The sequence below is a fragment of the Perca flavescens genome, chromosome 12 (assembly GCF_004354835.1).
Source record: "Perca flavescens isolate YP-PL-M2 chromosome 12, PFLA_1.0, whole genome shotgun sequence".
Classification (NCBI taxonomy): Eukaryota; Metazoa; Chordata; class Actinopteri; order Perciformes; family Percidae; genus Perca; species Perca flavescens.
Window position 1 is genome coordinate 19,514,185 of NC_041342.1, and position 25,312 is coordinate 19,539,496.

Here is a 25,312-nt window from a genome sequence, read left to right on the forward strand (position 1 = left end):
TTTTTTGCGTTCCGATTAAAATAAAGGAAGTCAGAGTTGTGTTAATATATTTTTTTTTTGTAAAATGATGAGAAGTGCCCCCCCCCCTCCAAATGTCTGTGCACGTCCATGTATGGGTTCATAAATTAAGTTCCATTTTCTCTTTTAAATTCAAAGATTTCCTGCATTCTGATACACTTTTTTTTTTGCACCAATTTACGGTGGAAATACCTTTAGCCTATGCAAAGAATAAAAAAGACAATGACTTCAAAATATATCAAAATGATGATGGAAAGTATGTTGTTTCATGTCATTGCGCATTTTTAGTTGGTGCATGGAAATCCTGGAGCTTTCTTAGTGCGTATCATGTAGGCTACACCACTACCTTAAAATCAGGTTAGCAGTTGTGTGGTGTTTTCCAACAAGGACTGTCCAGTCAGAGTTTATGACGGTGACAATATCATGTTCCCATCTCTACCATGATCTCTAATCCCTCTCAGCATCAGTAGGTGGTGGGTTCAGTCAGAGCCTGTCTATGGAGAGCCTGTTCACTCCCTATCTCACTCCCTATTAGCCCCATTGTACCAACCCGGAATTTTCCCGAGAGTGGAAGTTCCCCCCTTATTAGACATTCTCTGGTTCAGTGTTTGGCATGGTGACCGAGAGGTTACACCCACCGGAAGTGAACCAGGGCCCCTCCGATCAGTCGCCGCTCGTGCCTACTCAATTAAGGGACGTTTGCGCACTCCCGAGACACCAGGAAATATGGCGGCGCTCATGACTCTGAGTCAGGTAACAACTCTTAATAGCTCAAGGAAAGTCGTAATTTCCATTAATGATTACTATCAAGTGACAGCGACCGTCGTTGTATGTTCTAACCTCATTACTCGTGTATACGCTATATTGAATAGTGGCCAGTGGAACCATATTACCACCCTTTCGCTGTCAACTAAGTGACATGGTTAGCCTACGTTAGGGAAAACGTTAAGTAATAAGGATAGCGAAGTTAACGTAGCTAACGTTTTAATTGAAAAGAGAAGTTACTTTTGTAAGTAAAGTAGTTACGCAAGTGTTGATGACGGTACTGATGAAATCAATAAAAAAAAGGATAACTAGTTGCTAAAACTGAACCAAAACAAACCTTTAGATAGTTAGCTAACGTTAGCGATCAGCGTTGTGTTTATTTACTTTTACCTCATACGGACAAGATTGAATGATGTAACGTTAGCTACAGTCTGCTAACGTTATAGCTAAGCTTTCTAACAACTTAATGTAATGTATGTGCGAGCTAACACTCTCATCTGTCTGCATAATGTCTGCTTCTCCAGTTATCAAGTGGAAACCCAGCCTATGACAATTATTACAGACAGGTAAGATCGTGGTTACCGCTGTTATTTCCTTTCCATGTCTTCTAGTGTTTATTCAGCTGAATTATAGCTGTCATATAAAATCAGTTGATACATACAGTTATGACTGCTGTATCCATTAAGTGTTTTGTTATTGGTTGTTTGTAGCTGGACCCGGGAAACACAGGCAAAGTATCGGCTGGAGATGCAGCTCAGTTCCTTAAGAAGTCAGGGCTGTCAGATAGTACATTGGGGAAGGTGGGTCACAAACTTGCTTACATGCACTCACAAAAACTCACTCATATATTTGATCAGTAGCATAGCATCTTTCTTGCTATTTTATTTATTTTTTTAGATTTGGGATTTGGCAGATTCAGAAGGAAAAGGCTATTTGGACAGACGGGTAACACTACATTTTTCTGTAAATTTGCTGTGATTGATGATGCTGATGTGTGCATTAAACACTGGATTTGACTTGCTTTCTCCCTCTTTCATAGGGTTTCTTCATTGCTCTGAGACTTGTGGCCTCAGCACAGGGTGGAAATGATATCAGCCTTAATAACCTCAACCAAAACTTAGCTGCTCCCAAATTTGTAAGTGATGAAATGACTCTCCTGACAATTGCAATATCCAGTGATGTGATAGAAAATGAGAGAAATGAATGAACATTGAATATCTCAGAAAGGGATATTGTAATGGGAAATTGCATCCCTAACTGTATTTTCCCCAGGTGTTACTGTGCTTGCCTGCTCTGTTTGTTGGTATCCTTATCCTCGCTTCATTTTTTACAGAAAGACACTAACAGCCCATTATTAAGTGTTTCAACGACGGGACCTGACTCCCAGTGGGCAATTAGGGTGAGTTGATATCGTTTGTCTAGAACATTCCTGAGAAAATCAAGCTTGTCACCTAAACATCATTTTTTTTTCCTTTCCAGTCTGATGAAAAAGGGAAGTTTGAGGGCATTTTTGAGAGTCTGTCCCCTGTGAATGGTCTCCTCTCCGGTGATAAAGTCAGGCCAGTTTTGATAAACTCCAAGCTACCTCTGGATGCGTTAGGAAAGGTGATATTACATGTTGGAGTGATGTAACCCATAACACTGTTGCAGTCTTTCCTGACATTGCAGTGTTAACAATTCAAAAGAGCTAAAGCTTGTTCATATTTGCATTAACTTTATCGTTTTGTAGATTTGGGACCTAAGTGATGTGGACAAAGATGGACACTTGGACAAAGATGAATTCACAGTGGTAAGCTGGTGTCTTTTGTTAACTTCACGTTTTGTAGCTTTGCTTATTTAAAGCTAATGTACTTGCACTTACTACTTGTTGTCTGGAGTTTGAACCTTCACAGTTGAAAGCACTTCATTGTAAGTCTCTTTGGATACAAGCGTCAGCTAAATGACATGTAATGTAATGTTTTACTGTCACTCCAGAGTAATCCTGGGAAGCTAATGCATTTTATCTTTTAGATATGAATACATTATTTGATTTGCCATTTTCTAGGCCTTGCATCTTGTGTATCGCGCCATGGAGAAGGAGCCTGTCCCAACTACCTTACCCGCTTCCCTCATCCCCCCGTCTAAAAGGAAGAAGTCTGCAGGAACCCTGCCAGGTGCTGTGGCTGTGTTGCCTACTCTGTCTGGGCTTATGGCTGGCCCAGCCCCTCTAAAAGAATCCCTGCGAAGCACTCCTCCTCTGGCCAGTGCTACTCCCTTCAGCAGCAGTACTGTCAACCTCTCTCCTAAACACTCCTTTAAATCCAGCTCACCGGTATGTTGCCTCACTTGCGTTTCTCTTGAGGTGTTGATGTAGGCGTAGTGACCTTGTCGTTGCATTGTGGGGGAGGAAGTGCTTTCTCCAAGGTTAAAATGAATATCATAACATCATTAGGAATACGTTTCCTACACTGATGATCATGTTTATTTTCACATATCATTTTAGTAAAAATGGAGACATTATAACAGACTTAGTGTCCTGCCCTACTTTCTCGTTTAAAAATAATAATTCACTCTAGTAAAAAAAGCAAGCTTGGGTAGTTTCACACAGCTGCCTCATGGAATTTGGGAATCTTGGGATAACATAGGATGTCACTTTCTGAATGTGGCTTGTTATTTTCAAGTAGTATAAGGTGAAAAACACGAAATAACATTCCGTCCTCTTGGACAAATCAATACATTTTGTCTTTCTTGCTCCTCACTAATTAAGTGTTATGAGGACAGAGCCTGGAAACCAGCATTTCATGTATCAATTATTTTCTGTTGCTAATGGGTGGACCTGTTTTTCCACATTGTTTTGAGCATTGTGCACAGGCCAGTGTGTTCCACTCTATTTTTCCCCCATGACTTTTGGAGAAACAGGTTTCCTTGAAAATGAAGAGAAGCAAGACTCTGTTCACACTTGAACCACGATTTGCTGACATGGCTATCATGACACTTGATGTTGTCTTTTTTTTCCCCCCTGTTTTTCAATCCTGTTCTTTTCTTCTTGCCAGCTTAATTGCCATTTTCTCAGTTTGTTGAAAAGTTGATACCAGATTTCTTAGAATGCAATTTTCTTACATGTACCAGCGCTTGCATTAGCTCATTTAGTTACAGTAGCTTGAATTGAAACTTGGATTTTACATGATGATTTTTTTCACCTTTTTAATTGAATATGTGTGATAGGTCGGTGACAAATCATCATGCTATTTGTGGTAAACCGTTAATAAAGGAGTAGGCACTGAAAACAGATGGAGGGAAAATTCAGTTACAATACCATATTTGCTTGGATATAATAATAATGATAATAATAATAATAATAATAATAATAATAATAATAATAATAATAATAATAATAATATTCCTAGTGAACTTAGGCTGTAAATTGTACAAGCAAGAAGCAACCCTAAAGTTTGAAGCAAATTGAACATAGTGGCAAAACAGTGGAATTGCAACTCCCGGCCCTTCACGTGAGGCCCTTATATATTCATGTTGAAAAGGCACATATTAAAAGATAGATTTGGGGATTTTATTAATAAATATCAGATCACTCAAACAAAGATCAATTTTATTTGGACATAACTCTGACTAGAGCTGCTGCTCCTTTGCGTTGAAAGGAGCCAGTTGAGGTGGTTTAGGCATCTGATAAGGATGCCCCCTGGGTGCCTTTCTAGGGAGGTGTTCCAGGCACATTCAGCTGGAAGGAGGCCTCGGGGAAGACCCAGGATTAGGTGGAGAGATTACATCTCCTCACTGGCCTGGGAATGCCTCGGGATCCCCCAGTCAGAGCTGGGTAATGTGGCTCAGGAAAGGGAAGTTTGGGGTCACGAAGTTAATAAAGAAACCAGTACATCTTCATCCAGGGGAAGACACTAAGCTATGTTTGGCAAGATTGTTGTTACTTATGGTAAATATTTTCCTCATTGGTCACTAAATTCAGTTCACGTTTTACTTTTAACCAACATAATACATAATTAAATACCACCCGTTATTTACTGAATTATTGCTCTTAGGAGATGTTCTCCCTAATCTAAAATCACACAAATGTTGTGTTTTGTTCATTACAGCCAGTGGTGAACTGGGTGGTACCGGTGGCTGACAGGGAGCACTATGATGAGATCTTCAAGAAAACAGACAGCGACAATGACGGCCTTGTTAATGGAACTGAGGTCATAGAGATCTTCATGCAGTCCAGTCTCTCCCAGACTATGCTGGCACAGATATGGTGAGGCACAAAGAAGGTCTTCACACGGTTAGGCGCCAAGTAAATAGTTTACTTCCCCTTTTCTCTTTTCACGGCAATGTTTCGATCTACAAGATCCTTCTCAGGCAAGTGTAAAAGAGAAAAACCGGTATTTCTTGTTCAGGCATTTATCAACTCAACTCACTATCACCTGCTGGTCATCAAACAGAGGGATAACCGTATTTGTTGTCTTGCACCTGAGTATTATTGCCTGGATGTGTGCACACTTGGTCCCTCAACAGAGATGGTGAGACCACAGCTCAGTTTAGATCATATTTATTTGTTGAGTTTTTATCATTACATTTATCACAACACACTTAACTTAAAGGTCCCATGGCATGAAAATTTCACTTTATGAGGTTTTTTAACATTAATATGAGTTCCCCCAGCCTGCCCATGGTCCCCCAGTGGCTAGAAATAGCGAGAGGTGTAAACCGAACCTTGGGTATCCTGCTCTACCTTTGAGAAAATGAAAGCTCAGATGGGCCGATCTGGAATCTTGCTCCTTATGAAGTCATACGGGGCAAGGTTACCTCCTCTTTCTCTGCTTTGCCCACCCAGAGAATTTGGCCCACCCATGAGAGAGCGACATCATGGCTTTCAAACAAGCAACGTGGCAGTTGGTCAAGGCCCAATCACTTATTGAGGATTTTTAAACGGGGATGTGGGCAAGGTGTTTTTAGGCAGTTGAGAAAAGTGCTGTCCTTGGGAGAGAAAGCTCTATTTGGAGTTAAATGTTTTTTTTTGTACTTTGTACTTTATTACATACACAAAAGACTATATAACACACTAAAAGATGGGGAAAAAAAGCATAATAGGGGCTCTTTAAAGTACAGGAACCTTCGGGGTGGGGTTTCAGGGATGACCGTCGCTGATTGGTCAAACACACACAGCACGGCTGCTTCAACTTGCCGACCACTTTATTCATAAGACAAGTAAGTGATTTATGACCATTTTAGGATGAGGGTTGAAAATGTTCTCAGAGAGAGAGAGAGAGAGAGAGGTTTGACTCCGACCTGCGGCCCTTTGCTGCATGTTGTTTCATGACACACTGAGCTGCAGAGTGTGTTTACTCCTGCCTCCAGCAGCAGCCCTCATGCTGTCATGTAGCTTTATATGGCAGCGGACTCCGCAGCGGCCTAATCTTCACGGGTCTTAAGACTATGGTGGGAACACAGATAACAATGGGCAGAAGGAACCTTGTAGTTCCTTCAAAATAGTTTTGTGTCGAAAAGCGGCTTAAATCACCCACACATGTACTAGCTAGTCTCACCAGGTTTACCTCTATAGCTCTATCTGCTGGACAGTTTAAATCATAACATTTTCTCCGGAAGATGGGTGCAACATAAGAAGGAAAAATGATTTAAGTGTGCTATACCAAGATGGTAGAAACGACCATCAGAAAGAAGAATACAGTATCTTTTGTTTTGAGTGAAGTTTCTCCTCCTCTCCACAGGGGACTCGCTGACACTAAACAGACGGGCAAGCTGACCCGGGAGCAGTTCTCTCTGGCCATGTACCTAATCCAGCAGAAGGTCATTAAAGGCGCTGACCCTCCCTCCACTCTAACCCCAGACATGATTCCCCCATCAGAAAGGACTACAGCCACATCGGCGGGCCCTGTGAGTCCTGACTTTAGCCCACTGTAACCGCGGCTTCATCTTTCAGTTACCCTATTTATTTAAAAATTCTTCCTATTTTCCAAAGCCACTTGCATCTGTGCCTCATGTTTTCCTGCTACCATATGCATTTTAAATGCTGAGTTCTGCTTTCTTCCTTTTGCCTTGCAAAACACTTTTTTTATGCGTTTGCTTTTTTGAGCTCTCTTCTATCCTGTCTAACAGAGCTATGTGGGGCTTATGCCAGCTGTGAGACCTGAACTTGCTGCAGTAGCTAATATGCGCAGAGTGAGTAGTTAAGCTTTATGTCACAAGGTGGCGCTTTTGTTCTGTCATATTCTCTGTCTCTGTCTGAAGCACTAGGTGCAAACAGGACCATGTTCCTTGTAATATGTACAATATTAATTTCCCAAATTATTTATCCAACAATGGGCAAAACAGAATTTATTAGCTCTTGTTTACTCTTTGCAACATATTTGCCATGCCTTGGAGTTTCCCCAAATTCTAAACCTCAACTGTGCTAAAGGCAAACACTGCCACCTGCTGCAGTTTCATCACCAATGGTCTTTCGAAGCAACCGGTGTAAACTAATGTCCATTATAGTTACTTAATAATGTACCCATTCTAGTAAAACAAGTAGTGTCACTTACTTTCCTAGTTGTTTACGAAAATGTACAATATCCAGGTGTACATATGTACATATCTTTGGCCAACCAGTGGTTGAACAGGCCTTCTATCTTTAAAGCTGTTTGTAAAGGCAACTTACATTTTTTTGTCAGACCATGAAAACAGACAATAAGTTGCAGCTTTCCATTTTGTATTAAGAATATTAAAAAGGGCTGCTTGCTTATACAAGTACTATCTTACAAACAAATAGCTATTTTACACAGATTACACAATAACACTTTATGAGGTTGAACATGAAAATAAAGGCTTTAGGGAGGCTAGCATATGCCTGACCAATGCTTTGAGTGCTCGTAAAAAGAAGAGGATTCTGGGACACTGATTTGTCAAAGGCTTGATATGTTAAACACTGATATATATATATATATATATATATATATATATATATATATATATATATATATATATATATATATATATATATATATATATATATATATCTTGTCTGTTTGCATTTCTCCTCATTCGTGTACTGTCTGGAACTCTTGCCCCCCTCTCTAGCTGTGCGAGGTGTTTGTATTTCCTTCCTGTGTCTTTAGTTTTGTTAGACGTTTCAGCAGGAAGCTCCTCTCCCCCCGCATACCATTCATGTCCCTTCTGCTCTCTTTCTCCCTCCTTATTGTCCCCTTTTCCTATTTGAACATTCTCTTCCTTGTCTCCTCTTTTTCCCGTCCATTTTGTCCATTTTCTTGTCCGACCGGCCTTCTGTCTCCATCACTTCATCCATCGTCCATTCGTACCCAACTCTCCTTTTCTCTCGCCTCTCTCACTCGTCCGTCTTGGTCTCTCGCACTCAGGACAGCAGCAGCTCCACGGGGTCCGCCGAGCTGACGGGCATCAAAGAGCTGGATGACCTCAGCCAGGAAATAGCTCAGCTGCAGAGGTGAGCCGCGGAGTAGCAGGAGGATAGCTTTGTTTCTCTTTCTCTGAGAAAACGGATGGTCGGTTGTAGTGGGGTGGTATTCAGGTTTAAAGCTCTTTAAAACTCTTAGATATATATTCTTCTTTTTTTTTAATCAAATAATGTTATCCTTTATTTTACCAGGTGCTTTTATTAGATAGTTTTCATCCTAAGAGATACTTAGCAGACAAAGCAGTGTCAATATGGAGCCTTGCTCTGGGCCGGTTAGAGTATATTTTACAGTCGTTAATATTCTGAATGTCATGGAAAGAATACTGAGCAAATGGTTGCAACAGACACCCCATGTTTCTTTTAATATTTTTTCTTTGAAAATCCCTCCCCATCACGTTTAAAGCCGTATTAACAGACAACTTCACTTATCAAATTGTTATGTGGGAAACACCATCAGTCAAGCGTGTTAAAAAGACACCATTTTTCCCCCAGAAATATCACAGTTCCAAATTGACACAGTTTTGTCTCTTTAAGCTCTATGTTTTGCCAACAAAGGATTCGGTGGGAAGTAATAATACCTTTTTTTTTACTTCACTTGTCCCGTGTTGTTCACCTACAGAGAGAAATTCATTTTGGAGCAAGAGATCAGGGAAAAGGAGGACACCATCAGACAGCAAAATGGTGAAGTTCAGGTAAGTCATCTGTTAAAGGTTAAATATCTGTGAAATAGTGACTCATGAGTGACTACGAGTCCATCTGAGAAGCCTGGAAACAATACAAAGTTCAGGGGTGCAGATAAATAGGTTTGATGTTGTTGTTGTTATTGTTGTTGTAGTAGTATATGACTGAAATTACATAGTACAAATGTTTAAACAAGGTAAACTTATAAATCCATTTGGACCATTTTTTAAGTGTTATACGTTTTGAGATCCACTCAAGACGTTAATCGCTATCATGTATAGCTTCTGGTTTGAGAGTTGATAAAGCTGTGTGTGTGTGTGTGTGTGTGTGTGTGTGTGTGTGTGTGTGTGTGTGTGTGTGTGTGTGTGTGTGTGTGTGTGTGTGTGTGTGTGTGTGTGTGTGTGTGTGTGTGTGTGTGTGTGTGTGTGTGTGTGTGTGTGTGTGTGTGTGTGTGTGTGTGTGTGTGTGTGTGTGTGTGTGTGTGTGTGTGTGTGTGTGTGTGTGTGTGTGTGTGTGTGTAGGACATGCAGAATGGATTGGACAGGGAGAGCTGCAGCCTGCAGGACCTAGAGTCGCAAAAGCAGGATGCCCAGGAACGTCTGGAGGAGATGGACCAGCAGCGCTCCAAGCTGGAGGGAATGCTCAACGATGTCAAGCAGAAGTGCCAGGAAGAGTCCCAGAGGGTTAGAGACAGGACTTCTTATTGAAACATGAAATGCTGTTATATTTTGTATTGTGCTTCTGGTGATGTGGTAATGCAGTTGTTATCTGGTTGTGGTGTAATGTTTTTTGTGGCAAGCAGATAATGCTTTGGTATTTTATGGAGTGCATGTACCAGATATCAATCAGATGTCAATCAAACAGTGAAGTCAGTTGAGGTCAAGGTTTGTTTCAAGAAAAATGCGTATTACTTTTAACAAAGTAATTGAGTGTTTTGAGGACTAATACTATAAACTATACTATACTTAATACCGATTCCCTTTTTTTACCGCTTTTCACCCTCCAGATCTCGTCTCTGCAGAGCCAGATCCGCTCTCAGGAGACGGACCTCCAGAGCCAGGAGGAAGAGCTGAGCCGCACCAAGACGGACCTGAGCCGGCTGCAGGAGGAGGAGGCCCTTCTCGAGCAAAGTCTGCTCTCTGGTCGGGTCCAGCTGGACAGCATCACCAAGTCGCTCAAAACCACTCAGGAAGAGATCAACCAGGTCAGTGCAGACAAAGTAACTACAGGTTACATAAGGATGTTCTGTCACTTTTGCACCAATAAGCTCTTTGATCAACTTAGTATTGAAATTAGAAGGGTTTTAGAGGAAAATGAACAAATTTAAGCTCTGGATATCCAATCATAATACTGACTCCCCTGTGGGCGTATAAACATTTGTATGTTTATGTTCTACCATCTGTGGAATTTGGACTTTTTAGTTTTACTTTTACTTCCATCACTGGTATGCTAAAGTATTTAGCCTGCTCTGAGCCACACATATTTGAAGCATGTTATTGATTTAATCATCTTACTGGTAACCACTATTCACCACTTATGTAATTAGCTAAAAATCAGGTGCATTCCTCAATCTGCTGAAGACTTGACTTTTGACTCTTAGCCAAGGTAAATCAGTGACGAATTAGACTTCTGCAAAATAAACCGCTATTCAGGTAACAGTGTGTGAATTCTACTTTTGCTTTGAAAATACTTTTTTATTTGAAAGTGTGACTTGAAATCATAGTGGCTTATCCATTTCTGCCAGGTGGGAAATCTTCCAGTTTTGAGCAGCTCTGACACCTATTTAAAAAGAGACCGTAAAGGAAATCCAATCTGTATGTTTTATGGAGTCATATATGGTCTTTTTTTGTGTTTTAAGGCACGCAGTAAGCTGTCGCTGATCCAGGACAGCCAAAAGGAGATGACCAAGACCATTGAGCAGTACAACAGCGCTTTGAATGACATCAACGGAGGAAACTTCAGCAACCTGCCGGACTTAAGTGAAGGGTTTGCTGAGAAGGAGAACGGAGGTTTCAGAAGTGCGGTGAGGAGATCATTAATATATCCTTCTTTTCACCACAAGAATTTAGCCTGGAACTCAGAAACTTGATTTGCCTTTCCTTATAATGAGGAGCACTTTTCTTATCACCAACTCTCAATGTGCCTGTTTAATGGCTATTAGATGCCAGAGGAATGCAAACACAAATATGCTCACGAAACCAGTTTTGTCATCCCAAACATTTTAAGTTGCTATACTTCCTTGCCTTATGCCATACTCTACCATGTTTTTTACTGTGTTCTGCTGCAACATAGTTAGTGATGACTTAAAAAACATCAGTTTATTGCTGAATTATACTGTATGTAAGTGCATAGTCAAGACTTAAAGTGCTCATATTATTCTCCTTTTCAGTTTCATAATTGTATTTGGAGGTTTTACCAGAATAGGTTTATGTGGTTACATTTTAAAAAAACACCATATTTTTGTTGTTCTACACATTGCTGCAGCTGCTCTTTTCACCCTGTGTGTTGAGCTCTCTGTTTTAGCTACAGAGTGAGGCATCTCACTTCTGTTCCATCTTTGTTGGGAGTAACACATGCGCAGTAGATACTCACTTAGTCAGTGCTTGGGCACAGACATTAGTAACAGGGAGAGTGTAGACTAACGGGACTAGATAGAACTACGTGTGAAAGTTACGGACATGGCGGCAGTAGTTCAACCATACATGTTCGAAACCAGAATTGGAACATGAAAAAGGAGGGGAGTCTCCTGCAGAACCTGAGATGTTGAACCTGAAATGTTTTGGCCGATGACGTAGACGGCCCGGCCGATTTTGAACAGCTCACCCGGAGACTGAAGGCCGGATACATTCAGAAACCCGTATCTCACTCAAAACAGCATGGATGGGTTTTTTCCAAGTTTGTATGCGTGTGGAAGCACCAGAGACACAACATAACACCTCAAATCCCAGAAAAAGTGATTTTTTTTTCATAATATGGGCACTTTAACTATTGGCAAATGTATTAATATGTTTGTTTTCTGAATTCATTCTTTAGGATGACTCTTTCAAGTCAAAGATAGCCATGTTCAACAACAGCAGTGCTAAGGAGCCTCCAGCAGACCCCTTCCAGACAGAGGACCCCTTCAAGTCCGATCCCTTCCTAGGTCTGAATACCTTGTCGTATCTTTTTTTATCTACTCCTGTATTTCTGAGGGTCAAGGTTATTCCCTGCTCTGCCGGTTGTTCACCTGCAGTAATTTCACACCCCTGTTGTTATGACCTATAACATTAAGTGGCCACAACAAAATGAAGACACACCATGATAAAGAATGAGCAAAAGTTATCAAATCAAATTAAGTTAATTAAAGTGCCAGTTAAGGATTATTAACTTACAAAGCATTAATTACAAATCATAAGAATAATCTTAAGGCAGCAGATTTAACCAAACAGTGGGTGCCTGTAGGGAGAAGGGAGAGAAAGCTGCGACAGCAAAAATGTTTAAATAACCTAGGAACAAACCGGTGTTCCAGGATACACTAATGCCATGTTTCCACTGTGTGGCATGGCTCTGCTTGACTCAACTCACTTTTTCGGTAGCAGTACTTTTCTCTTTTTTTTGTTTTCCACTGCAAATAGTGTACAGCGTAGTTTTACGGGCTGCCTTTAAAAAAAAATAAAAATAAAAAATCTGGGTCAAGTTCATAAAAATTGCAGTTGCTATTGACAGTGGCTCGGCTATTTGAAAATTGCATTATAGATGCCAAAATTGTGGAGTTTTTTTTTTTTTTTTTGAAGTATTTGTTGTATGTTCCAGTCTGATTGAGTGCATGCTGTGGAAAACATAAAGAAAGCAAAGAGATTATTTTTTCTTAGAGGCTGCAGATGTTTGAAGCCAGTACCCAGCCATGCTAGTTGCTCTCTTCTAACGGTCTTGTCCTTTTTCTAGATCCATTTGGAGGAGATCCTTTCAAAGAAAGCGACCCCTTCAAAGGCAACTTAACTGAAGATCTTTTTCAGAGAACGGACAAGTCTAACCTGTTTGGATCGTCGGACCCCTTCAGTAGAAAACCCACACCACCAGCCAAGGTATCAGTCACCTCTTCTTTTACCTCCTGAATGATGTTTGTTGTATGCAATATGACTTGAGAAAACTAATACTCTTTTGTCAAAAGTTCAAAATAAAATGTCCTCCTGTGTACTGTATAATGACTTGCTACAGTTGTCAGTGCTGATAGAAACAAGCTCTGACGTGTCTTCACTGTTGTAGATTCATGGAAAAGCAAACCAGCATGACAGAGATTTCTTGTGGTTATACTGACGTGGTCCTTTTGTATGTGTTTTAATCAATTTCTTTAAAATAGGTTACTTACTGTACTTGTGTTTTACTTATTTGTTTTTCTCAGCCAAGTGCCCTGACATCTAACAGCCCAAAACCAGGTACGTTGCTGGTCCCAAGTACCCGAGGATGTCACTACGTAGAGAGAGATTTTACTCTGGATCTTCTCAGTTTTACATGGGGTAGTATTTCTTTGTGCCAAAACACTTAGTTGTTTCTGGACTTCTTGCCTTTGTAAAGTCATAAGGTTTCTCAGGTTAGCTTTTATTGTGTTTCCAGTTTTCTATATTGTAGTAGATACTTTGCTTACAAAATTAAAACAGGTTGTCAAATATTCAATGCTTTTATTTGTTCTTCTCAGTCATTTTGAAGATGCAGGTTGTATATGTACTTTGTCAAAAAAAAAAAAAGTACTGTATACGTGTAGATTTTCCAGAATGTGACTCTATTAACTGACATCCGAACGTGAAAGAACGTTCTAGTTGTGAAACAAGTCTCAATGGTTCATTCTTTGCCATTCTGGGTGACGTGTTGGATTTAGATTTTATTTTTGGTGGCATCAGGGGCAAACAATTTTTACTCACTTGTGGCTTCAATTTTTCCTGTGGTTTAGGGCTATTTTTAGTTGAGTACCTACGCATTTAACTACTGGCCAACTAAAAATACTCACCCCCCCTCCCCACCTACCCTGGAAAAACAGGAGGCTTGCAGGAGCCAAACATAACAGAAACTCTGTAACTGCTGGTCCTGCTCTACTAGAATACACTGCCACTCCTTTAACCAGTTCTCTACTGCCTCTGTCCTGTCTTTATATCTGCTGCTATTGAACTGCTCTGCCTCATTCGGTACGGAAGTTGTTTTAAGTTAGTGGCTACCTCTGGTCGATGCTCTGCCATGCTACACACCTTCAGAAGAACACAGAGGCAACTGTAGACCTGAGCTGAGTTACTGTGCGTAAAAGAAAACACTGCGTACTTCACATGAATGGGGTCTCTTGTGGTTGCACACTTACAACAAACATATTCTATTACAATGTTTTGTTTTTTCACTGTAACCATCTACAGTTTGCTGTTTTTTTCATTAAGCGGCATACCACTGAGCTTCAAAACAACACAGGCACAGTTCTGGTTAACAGTACACCAACTGACTCCTTTAATTAGCTGATCAAATTCATACGTCAGGTTAAACAAATCTCTGCTTTCTAGGTTTTTGCGAAATGTCATGGAAAATGAAACGGTTATGCCACATTCCCCTCTCTGAAAATAGCATGCAGGCCCTTTCAGAATAAGCAAGATGCTGAGGTGATTTTTGAATGTGTGGTCTGGGGCTGAACTTCATTATAGTTTCTGGCTCTTTCCATAAACTTATTCAAATGTTCCAAATGCATTTCAATGTACTCTTGTCACAGATGTGTTTGGGACAGTGAGCCCCTTTGGAAGCAACTCTTTTGGAAGCAAGGGGGGTGGATTTGCCGACTTTAGTCAGATGTCCAAGGTAAGCTCTGGAGACTTTTGGAGTTATGAATCAGTGCATCATAAAGCATCATTTTCCATTTGGGCTGTAGAGCGTTGTGTTGATTTTACTGTCATCATGAATGATTTCAAATTTTTCTGGCAATTTATCACATTTAGGAAGTCTCTGTAGTATAAGGCCAGAGGCTTTAGATTTTGGCTGCCATTTCAGTTAGTCATCATTATTTTGTCTTTTCCCTTGTGTGTGAACAGAAGTCAGACAACCCAGTCCTCCCATCAAAGAAGAATGTGCCTAACCGGCCTGCACCTCCCTATGGTAAGCCGTGTGTTGTGTATGTGAGACGTTAAAATCAATAGTTTATCATGCCAGTGTTGTCAGTACTAGATTTTTGCAGTGTTCATTGTGATTGACTGACTGTTGTCCTACTAGAAAGGCATTTTTGTGCCCTGATGGCTTGCGAAAAAAACAAAAAACTTCCCTGTTGAGTTTATAGTATGCAGAGAACACAGTTTATTCTTTTGAAGTTGCAAACAGGAAAGCTGTAGAGGTACGTTAGTACTATGGGTTTACAGAGTGACGTGCACTTGTTAGTGTTATTAAGACAGCAACATTTGAAATAGCCAATGTTAAGTTATACTTATATATAGTTTGATTAGATTAACTTTTCATTGCCTTGGATGCATTCAACCTCATGTTTTATCTTGGTTTATAACATGTAAGTCACACGCTACCCACAGGCCATGCCCAGCACATGCCCTTCCGCTGTGATCTTGCACTTATTCCTTTAGCAGAAGCCACAGCGTGAGAAAGTTGGTGTTCCCCTTTACTTTACCACACACAGAAGGGTAGAGATAAGTAGCCATGGTTAGCCAGCAAGCTTGTCCCAGAGATGTACCTCATATGCTGTGGGGAAGTGAGAAGTCCACATTTAGTTTGGTTATTTAAAGCTGAAATTTCTACTGTTTGCACTTTATCAGATAGTGGAGCTTTTATTAGCATGAAGCCCTTCAATCCACAGATGCAGCCAATGTGACACTGGTGCACAAATTTCGAGAAATGAATAATTATGGCCACATTATAATACCATCATTATAGGCAATGTGTTCAAAGCTTACAGAAGACAAGGGTGTGTCCATCTTTTACAATCATGTGTTCTAAAAAGCTGCAACACTGTGCTTGTTAAGCTTCAATGCATCAGTGAGCTGTACTAAAAAAAAAATGCGGTTAACACCTTTTTTTGAACCAATATCTTTCTCCCCTGGGTGACTACTCTGCATGCCATGAGTTTAAAGTTTGCTTCCTGTAAAATTTAGCAACACAATATTACACATTTGTCTTTAAGATGTGAGCTGAGTTTCCCAAGGGGCTACCTGTTGTTGGCTTCTAAGAAAAGTGTTGTCTTACATGGCTTTCGTATTTATTAAAATGTCTTCCTTCTCCAGGAGGTCTGCTCAGTTTGACTGCTTCAGAGCTGTCCCAGAGCGTTTGCTCCACAGCAGACAGTAAAGAATCTTTTGTTACGACACGCTCGAGTAAAGCGTCCAAAGACTGTCCTGTGGGTTTTGCAGGTTTGGGCTCTGTAAGTGTAGTCGACTTACAGTTTTCTGTTGTGTCAAGTATCTTTGTCTGCATGAGCTGCTGATCTCAAGATCTCACTCTTTAGATTGTATGGCTGAGGGCTCAGAGGTGTCAGCTCTCTGTCACTGGGCGTCATTCTGTTAACTTTCCCTCACAGTGATATTAGCGATTGACCTCCGTGCTTACCGGCTGATAACTAACAACTGACAGAACATCAGTGAGAAAGCAAAGGCTTGGTGTGGAATGAAATGAAATGTTTGTATGAGTGACTTGGACCGTCCTCGTATTTGTGTCTGTCAATATTGTTGCGTCTGTCTGCCTGGTAAAGCGGCTTTTGCATGCTTGCTGTCGTCTCTGGCTTCAGCCTTTGGCACGAAGTCAGGTTTTATACAGTTTTAGTGAGCAAGTTGGTGAACCTGCCTGGTCAGGTAGCACTCGAGGAGCCGTTTTCAAGTTTTGAAGAACAAGCTAAAGGCTTATGTGCTGTCAAAGCATGATATGCCTTCAAGCAGAGCACAACAGAGTAAATCTGCCTCTTTGTCCTCCATCCGCTTCTTCGCCATGCTGTAGCCTGGCGGCTGAGCGTGCTCTCAAGTGGAGAGAAGGTGCATGGCCGGTTTTGGTGTCTTGTTTGTATCATTTTGACATCACATGAATTTATTGTATCTTTAATGCCAGCACGACAGTTGTGAAAAGGATTTGTGTGTGTTTTTATATCGAGCTCTCTGTTGTAATTTTTGTTTTTCTGCCAGGATCTGAATGTGTCGAGGTAAGACTGTACAAGGGCGTGGTGGTCAATCCTTTGCATGTGAAAAACCTGTCCGCATTGCATAATCGGAGTACGGTGATTAATGAGCAGCACAATTATTTTTATATCCCCAGTCACATTGATCCAAGCACACTTATTTATGGCACTAGAATGTCACTGTGTATGGTGTAGGAAGCTTCTAGTGTTGCTGTCTTGGCTTTTTTTTTTTTTTTTTTTTTTTTTTTTTTTTAATGTCCGAGTGAAATATAAATGTTTGTATTTCTGCAGTTATTTTTCTCTTACTGCTATATATCAAATAATTTCTGTTATGTTTGACATAGCTTTTGACCTCCTGCCTAATTAGAAACATTTGATTTTGAAATTGCATCCACCCTTAATTTTTACATCTTGCTTTCGCTCAATGACTTCTATCTATTCATGCTGGCAATTTAGCCTGCATCTCTGCATATTTGTCCACATCAAATGTTTGTTTCTCTGCTATAGTTTGGAAGTGAGAGCCAGACACTGGAGTGGGTCAAGCAGGAGAGCGAGCGTGAGGAGCAGGAGAGGCTGAGGAGGCTGTGGCTCCAGGAGCAGCAGGACCTGGAACTGGCCATCGCTCTCAGCAGGGCCAATATGCCCAGCGTCTGATCAGCCATGCCCCACCACATCTATTTGTATTCTTGCTTCTGCCTTACAGTCCTCTGTCCGCAGGCACATGACAACAGCACCAACACTGACTAGCAGCCCCTGTTACCAATTTGTGTAAGGGACCAGTGTTTCTCTAGCCATGACTGGACTCGAGTCAAACAACTCCACATTTAGTAACCAGTTATGGTTCATTGCTCCCAAACTACACGGCAACTATAATCAAGGACAATACGGAGCCACTTGATTTAAGCCTGGCTTCATCCTGCAAGAACATAGCGATTTAACGCAACCCGAAGGAGCAGGGTACTCCACTACAACCTACATCTAGCTCCATATTTTGTTATGGCTAATCACCCTGCCTTATCCAAAAGCCTTTCTGTTGCAAGTAAAAAAAAATAACTTGTTTTATTTATATACAAATGCAGTCTGCGGTGTATGAAGTATGTGTTCAATGCACTATATAAACGGTTTTATATAACCTTTAATATTTGAAAAGAAATTTGTATGGAAAGTCAAACCAGATACGCCAACTACTCTGCTGGCCTATGATTGAGTTCGTCCAATTTCAAATGTTTTTTTTTTTTTTTTTTTTTAAAAGAAACTTCTTCATCTACTGTAAATATTAGTTAGATGATGGTTTTATGTACAAGCACTGGAACAAAAAAACAAGCCTTTCTTAAAGGACCGGAGCTTAGTGATCAGATCGTCCATGGCATGCTTTAGGTTTTTATTTCAAATATTACAGCTGTTTCTTACCATTTATGCCTGCATATGGAATATTTATGGCCTTGAAGTACAAGGATTATTGAAGACATGTTTGAATATAATCAAACCCTCAAATGGGATCTATATGTCAAAGTAGAAATATGAAGTTTGGGAATCCCTGCCAAGCATTTTAGTCCTAACATAGCTTTGGTTGAATATGATTAAGCCCCATATTATCGGTCACCTCTTGCATTTTTAAACACAATTCAGTCCACCTACAGCACTGTTGAACCATCCCTCTGATGTCATCAGTCAGATTGTTTGTTTATCATTGGTTGCCTTGTTGTTACGCCCAAACAACTTGCACTCCCACACAACTTTAAGCCTCTATAAAATGGAAGTAGTATAAACCTGCACTGTTTATACTGGTGCTGTTAATTGTATCCTTTTTACTTCTTCACACTACCACTGATGCACAGTGACATCTGCTTCCAATTTTTTGTTTTTCTCTCAAAATTCAAATCAACCGATTTGATCTCTTTCTTTTTCTGGGATTTTTTTTCTTCTGTTCATTAATGTCTTATGATCCATTTTGGGGACATTTGTTTAAATGACTTAAAATATTGCATCCTTATAATTATATTACACTAATCAGGTTTATTTGGCACATAATGTATGCACTGTATATTTCGGAGCTTACTGAACATGTACAGAGGGACAGCGCCTTATTTATCAACATATCAACATGTAACATTGCACAGTATGTATGTGATTATAAAAAAAACAGTAAAAAATAATTACTTTTAATTGAATAAAAGTGATTTTTAACATTCCTGGAACAAGGTAAGTCTTGCCTTTTAAATTAGATATTTTAACTGCAAAAAGAAGTAAGCCAGTTACCTGTCACAGCAGGTCATAAATAGTTCATAAATGTATCAGCGATAAATATAGCGGTTATATACTGTAGGTGGACTTGAGGAACAGTAGCTCTGCATTGCACAGACATGACGTGTTATGAAAGAAGGCAATAATCAAGTCTATTAGGTCTTAAACTGATGCTTTGATAAAATGTACAGTACAGAGGTGGTCTTACGTGGATCTAAGGTGGGTTTTTTTTTATCTTGCATTGATATTGGAACCAAAAAAAGTGAAATGAGAGTGATACATTTGCATCTCCCACTGCAGATATTTTTGACCTAATGTGTACTTCCTCTTTTCCTTCAGTGAAGTCTTGATCAAGTCCTCTAAGTTACATTCTGTGTACATTTTATTCTCGGGGAATTGGAGATCTAAAATGACTGGAAGTGCGTGACAGCACTTTTGATGAAGGGTGTGGTTTTATAAAGTTATTTTTAAAGGTTTAAAATGGTTACAATGAAACAAAAGTATTGCGTCAATCACCAACCACATATTTGAGGAATAATGTTTAATATTTATCTACTTTATAAAATGCCATCTGGCTTTGAGACATCTACTCAATGCAGTCTTTGATGCGGGAGAAACAAATACTGACACCATGCAGCCATAATATGCATGAACTCCGATACTTTGAAACTGTAGTGCAGAGTGACTCTGTGTAATTGTAGTATTAAGGCACTTTGATGTCCTACTATAATTTCTACCCATCAGAAAGGGAGTCTAAGGGCTCCCTGATGAGGGTTTGCTGTGCCCCTCTGTCCAGACGGCTGCTGGCTCACTCTGTAATTATGGAAATGGAGTGTTTGTATTTATAGGCTAAGCCCACAAACGGCTGCCCTTCTCTGTCTTGCAGCTGCAAAACATCACAGTGGAAATCAAGTGCCTATGTTTTAAAATTAAAGTGGGTATACAATGGCAACATGTAAAACCTATTTAGTGTAACTGATCTGATAGTCTGCAGGCCTGCTGCACTTACTTAGTCTGGTTGTAAGCACAGTATGAAACCTGTTGAGTGGGTGGATGTGGTTTATTAAACTACATGTGTGAACAAGGTATGAAATGAATGACATGCATGAAAAGTAAAGAGTTCCACAGTCAAAAGTTCAATTTCATTGTTTTTAATATTTACAATAAATATACATTTTACAGTATAAAACCATGTACATATTTATATAAATCTAAGTGAAAAATAATGCACAGGACATCAAGCCCCGATAGTGAACAGAGGGGTTGGATCCAAGAGTTTCACACAAGAGGAGACAACATCAACTCCAAAAAGAAAGAAAAAAACTAAAATAAAGCAGTTTAGGCCATTCAGACATTGAGGCAGTTTAAATAAAACGTTGTCTCTGCACATGTTAGGCCACTTTATGTGCATTTCACCCCTGTCAATAAGAACATGGTCTATTTTTTGGCAATATCGTTCTGTCACTAAGAGTTTTACAGTAGCACAGTCATAGAAAGGCACTTTTGTGTCAAACACAGCGTTCCAGTTCTGTCAAAGAAGAGTAGTATATACAGGGCCAGCCCCTTCTTGGTCTGCCTGCTCTAAAGCAAACAAAGCTTTTCTAAAGCTTGTATTGAACCAAAGTAGTACCAGCTACGTTATTAGAAAATAATAACAAACTTTTAAATTCAATATTATATATAAAAAAAGACTTTGGTCATTTGAGCAATTTAAATAAAAAATACATCAATTGAATCACAATAAAAATAACACAACCCCTTCCGTGAATCCCAAGTCCTTATGTGGGCTCGTTCACATGTGTCTCTTCATGTGAAGTGCCAGGTGGTCAGACCTGGAAAAGGCGCGTTCACACAGGTGGCACTGGAAGGGCCTGTGTCCGGTGTGTTTGCGGAAATGACGTGTCAGCTCATCGGAACGGGCGAATTTCCATCCACAGCCTTCCCAGTTGCAGTGATACGGCTTCTCACCTGCGTGGACAAAAATTGTGGATTATTAGTCTGTGCAAAAAAAGGGGAAACATGGCTTTGAGCTATGCATGTCTGTGCGTAATTGCGCACAGATGTAGACGTATTTATCATGATGGATATCGGCTCAAACTTACCGGTGTGAGTTCGGAGATGTGCCTTCAGGTGTGAGCTCTTGGTGTAGGTTTTTCCGCAGCCAGCGTAGCTGCAGGTGTGCGTAGCTGTGCGCTTCCGCGGCCATGTGCGCCGTCCTCTCTTGGGTTTGGACTCCAGCAGCTCGAGGGGAGAGGAGGGCGGTGTGAGTATCACCCTCTGCGCGCCTGGCTGCAGGCTGAGACCCTCATCGTACATGCCAAAGGCAGTATGCGGAGCATGGTAGGGCATCTGCATCTGGGGAGCCTGAGGGTGATGCGGGAAAGCCGCGGATGTGTGATACTTGTGTGAGAAGTTCATAGGCTGGCACATCTGTGCCTGGCAGTCCGAAGCTCCCTGCTCATCGGGGCTGAGAGGCGGGGTCATGTTGCTGGCTGCCCGCGGGGAGATGGCCACCCGGGGCTGCTCGAAGGACATCATGCACGAAACGTTCCCTTCTTGCTTGATTTTGCTGCAGCTTTGGGGCACCATGCCCATAACGGGGCCGTAGCCGTCCATGGGTGGCTCCACTTTGATGTCCTGGCGGGGAAAATGTGTCGTATTGACATAAAATCTCCCCTGAACGCAGGGGTTGCGCGTAATGCCATAGCTGTTGGTTCCGTCGGAGCGGAGCAACTCTGTCATGAGGCTGGCGCCGTACGGGGGCGGTGGGGAGCGGTGGTCGTCTGCTGGATAGGATGGCACGGAGTTTCCCGTCGTGTACATACTGGGGTCAGTTGTGCCCACAAATTCCGCCGTGCTGTCTGAGCCAGTCGTGTTGGCGAGAATAAAATCCAGATCCAAATAATTACTCAGATCCTCGTCGTCCCTTTTGCTGTGATTGTCAAGGCTGTGTACCATTTCAAGCATGGAGCAGCTGGTGGAGACTAGTTTGTCCACATCTCCTTTCCACCTCTGAAAGAATAAAATATATAGGCCTACAATTAGATATGATCAATACGATGTTGCTGTAAACAAAAAAAATACTGTATGTAAAATTGCAGGTGATATCTAACTGGACACGTAATTCAGCCTAATATTGAGCTTTATTTTCTTAAAATAAGGAAATAAGTTATTTGTTTTTGTTTTCCCAAAGCAAATAAATAATTTCAAACTGATTTTTAAGATATTAGTATTACCATTATAATTAAAACAGGTGAAACAAAGTGACACATAGTCATAGTATCTAATCCAACTCAAACATATCCACAGATTTAAAACATATTACAAGATCGTTTTTAACTTACGTTTTCCCAGTTTTTTTCTCTTTGGTTTGAGAAGGTAGAAAATGACGGTAGCATCACTCCGGATAAGGCCATCGTTTGGTGAAATAATAACTATCTCTTGTCAAAGAGTGTTGCGGCAGCCGCACCAGAATCTGTGCGTCTATTTCACTGTCGCTCTCCACAGCTGCGCTCTAAAGACATGAACAAGTTTAAAAGTGGAAGGAGGTCCTCCAAACCTTATAACTCTCTAGCCCGAGTACGCCTGGCCAATTGTGAGAGCTCAGGAAACAACGTAAAGTTTGGTAAATTTAGCTCTTTATAAAGCGGCTCGTGCAGGCAGCTGGGCTCAGTGCGCTGTATGACAGGCAAGGCTGCGCAGAGCAGCCTATAAAGTGTAGGACCTCCCCCACAGGCTGACGCAGATACAGACCCACCTACCTGAGAAATGGGTGGCTGGACTCGGAAAAAAGTTGCAGGCAAATTGCAAACACACGAGCAATAGCAATAGCAACCATAGATACTTACGTAATATGCTGAAAAGAACAAGTCTAATGACAGAAACTGCTGGAGGCCAGGCTGCACCAACAAATTATATAAGGCTGTCAATACGTCAGTTAATCACCACAACAAAGAACGAGATATGGCTTTTTTGATGAACACTAATACAAATATAATTACATTCAGAGTAGTAGGATAAAACTCATGAAAGACACAGAATATAACAAAGATATATATTGTAATAAAAGATCATGGCACAGGCATCTAATAGAACTTGAAACACAGCACACACAAATGTCCCAAAACATCAAATCATTGGTCAAGTCTTCCTTGTGATTATATAATTTAATTTCAGGCTTAAAAATACATTTAATGTCTTTCTTTTTTTCTGTCCATTAAATCACAATACAAATTCTGCACTTCCTTTAAACTTTCAAACTCGTTTGTATGTGCATCTGCCTCCACCTGTTTGGCGCGTCTCGCTCTCGGCTCATTATCATTATTAATGGTAGATGGTTTTGTTCTCTCACAGCAGGCTTGTTCAAACAGGCGCCAGGGTCGTCTGAAACGGTTTTCACGGCTTTTTAACGCTCTAACACACTCGCGATGTAAACATGATGTCCCATTCAGCTGTTAATGACGGACGATGGGGCTGCAGGGTCGATTGGAGTCAAATTTGCATCACAACTCTGGCCTGCTCTTTTGCTGTTTCTGCTGAGTTTTCTGACGCGACGATTGTTGTTCTCAGCAGGAACCCTGTGTCTCCAGAGGTCATTAGGCCAACTTTAACTCTGCACTTTGTATCATTTTTGAACAGATTGTTTCTTGATGTAAAATCACTCACATGGAACTTAGATTTTAAGATCACACTTGCAAGCAATGTATGCATACAATCCCAAATAAATAAGACATATTTTAAATTAGAAATAAAGAGACCGATTCAGATATAGATCTACACATGTTTTATTCAATCCTACAATCATCAGCAGAGGTGGAAGAAGTATGCAGGTAGCAATACAGCATACTACTTAATTAAAAAGACTATTACAATTGTCACTTGAGTTAAAGTAAGTGTTATCAACAAAATGTAGTAAGTATCAAAAGTAAAATTACTTATAATGCTGGCAGAATGGCCCTGTCAGCTTATTAGTCATTTATCTGGTCTAGTTTTACTGCATTATACTGTTGAGATAGTTTAATTTACTTAATATGTTTTATCTTAATCTTCCTTGTAACAAGTAGTCTAAAATGTACAAGAATTACCGCTTAGCGCAGTCAAAGTATAACGTGGTATAAAATGTAAGTACGTCAGAATTGACTGCTGACCTCTTGGTTAGAGTCATATCTCATAATTTACTTACAAGAAAAACAGTTCTGTTTTACATTAAAAGCCTTTTGCAGCATTTTCTCTCGCTGGAGGCCATGTTGGAGTTTCTCACCTGTTCAACATCTGTGGATGTAGTAGGGACCTCACTGCTTTGAGATTGATTTTAAGCTTTGGTCCAAAGGAATTTGCATTTTATTTTGAGGTTCAGCGCCTTGCTTAAAGAAATAGTTTGACGTGTTTGGGAAATACTCTTATTTGCTTCTATTGCTGAGAGTTTGATATGAAGATTGATTCTATTCTCATACCTTTGTGTTCAATAGCAAACTACAGCCAGGAGACAGTTAGCTTAGAGTAGCATAAAGACTGGAGGCAGAGGGGAAAAACTTAGCCTGGCTATGTCCAAACGTAACAAAATCCACCTACCGGCACCTCGTTAACATGTTGTATTTCATTGTTTAATCTGTACAAAAAAAACAATAAAGAAAAAGTGTAACAGTGGCAATTTGTGGTGTTATGGGTGGTTTATGTGCTGGACGGGCGCAGTAACTTTAAAAGCTGTAATTAGAACAAAAGCAAATAAGCGTGTTTCCCAAAATGCCGAACTTCTCTTTCAAGCACACTTTGACATGTGGACAGGGGGAGTCGGGCACGAAGCATCAATCCCTTCTACCAACTGAGCCACAGCTGCTGATTTCATGTTTAGGCAATCTCTTTAGAAAGACAAGACAGTTCAATTTGTTCCTGTAACCTACATTTGGAAATTACCTAAATAAATACCCTGTATCATACTTTTATTTTTTTTTACCATTAAATAACTTTTACTTAAAATATTACAGAGCAAACATGACTAGTACTGACCAAAACCCACACCACATTCAAAGCTTGTCATATTTTCAGCCAAGTTAGTTTATTCATTATTTGCACACACT

The 25,312-nt window shown here is 40.4% G+C and overlaps 2 protein-coding genes across 6 annotated transcripts; one reads left to right on the forward strand and one right to left on the reverse strand.

Annotated features, from left to right (window-relative positions):
- The first annotated feature begins 656 nt into the window (after positions 1-656).
- LOC114564797 (epidermal growth factor receptor substrate 15-like 1) lies at positions 657-18,444 on the forward strand. 5 transcript variants are annotated; one of them, XM_028592360.1, is made up of 24 exons: positions 657-771; positions 1,308-1,349; positions 1,494-1,583; positions 1,681-1,728; positions 1,823-1,918; positions 2,117-2,182; positions 2,263-2,388; positions 2,513-2,572; positions 2,828-3,094; positions 4,869-5,026; positions 6,501-6,666; positions 6,889-6,951; positions 8,145-8,230; positions 8,820-8,892; positions 9,403-9,564; positions 9,888-10,085; positions 10,740-10,904; positions 11,915-12,023; positions 12,806-12,945; positions 13,263-13,296; positions 14,604-14,689; positions 14,920-14,983; positions 16,111-16,247; positions 17,499-18,444. In XM_028592360.1, exons 1-24 carry the CDS (start codon positions 745-747, stop codon positions 17,643-17,645), a joined length of 2,610 nt encoding a protein of 869 aa, XP_028448161.1. In that variant the 5' UTR covers positions 657-744; the 3' UTR covers positions 17,646-18,444. The 5 variants fall into 5 exon arrangements, with proteins under 5 accessions (XP_028448161.1, XP_028448165.1, XP_028448162.1 ...); XM_028592364.1 differs by lacking the exon at positions 16,111-16,247 and adding an exon at positions 16,999-17,015; XM_028592361.1 differs by lacking the exon at positions 6,889-6,951.
- Positions 18,445-20,650: 2,206 nt separating this feature from the next.
- Positions 20,651-22,903, reverse strand: LOC114564798 (Krueppel-like factor 2). Its single transcript, XM_028592366.1, has 3 exons — positions 22,580-22,903; positions 21,338-22,247; positions 20,651-21,203 (listed from the first exon to the last, which is right to left on the reverse strand). Exons 1-3 carry the CDS (start codon positions 22,649-22,651, stop codon positions 21,028-21,030), a joined length of 1,158 nt encoding a protein of 385 aa, XP_028448167.1. The 5' UTR covers positions 22,652-22,903; the 3' UTR covers positions 20,651-21,027.
- Between the last annotated feature and the right edge of the window lie 2,409 nt (positions 22,904-25,312).

Excerpts from the sequence above, each read along its gene's own strand:
- LOC114564797 (XM_028592360.1), top strand. The coding sequence starts at position 745 with ATGGCGGCGCTCATGACTCTGAGTCAG. Across the intron at positions 1,350-1,493 it reads ATGACAATTATTACAGACAG|CTGGACCCGGGAAACACAGG; the intron begins GTAAGATCGTGG and ends GGTTGTTTGTAG. Across the intron at positions 13,297-14,603 it reads ATCTAACAGCCCAAAACCAG|ATGTGTTTGGGACAGTGAGC; the intron begins GTACGTTGCTGG and ends CTCTTGTCACAG.
- LOC114564798 (XM_028592366.1), bottom strand. The coding sequence starts at position 22,651 with ATGGCCTTATCCGGAGTGATGCTACCGTCATTTTCTACCTTCTCAAAC. Across the intron at positions 22,248-22,579 it reads GAGAAAAAAACTGGGAAAAC|AGGTGGAAAGGAGATGTGGA; the intron begins GTAAGTTAAAAA and ends TTATTCTTTCAG. Across the intron at positions 21,204-21,337 it reads ACATCTCCGAACTCACACCG|GTGAGAAGCCGTATCACTGC; the intron begins GTAAGTTTGAGC and ends TTGTCCACGCAG.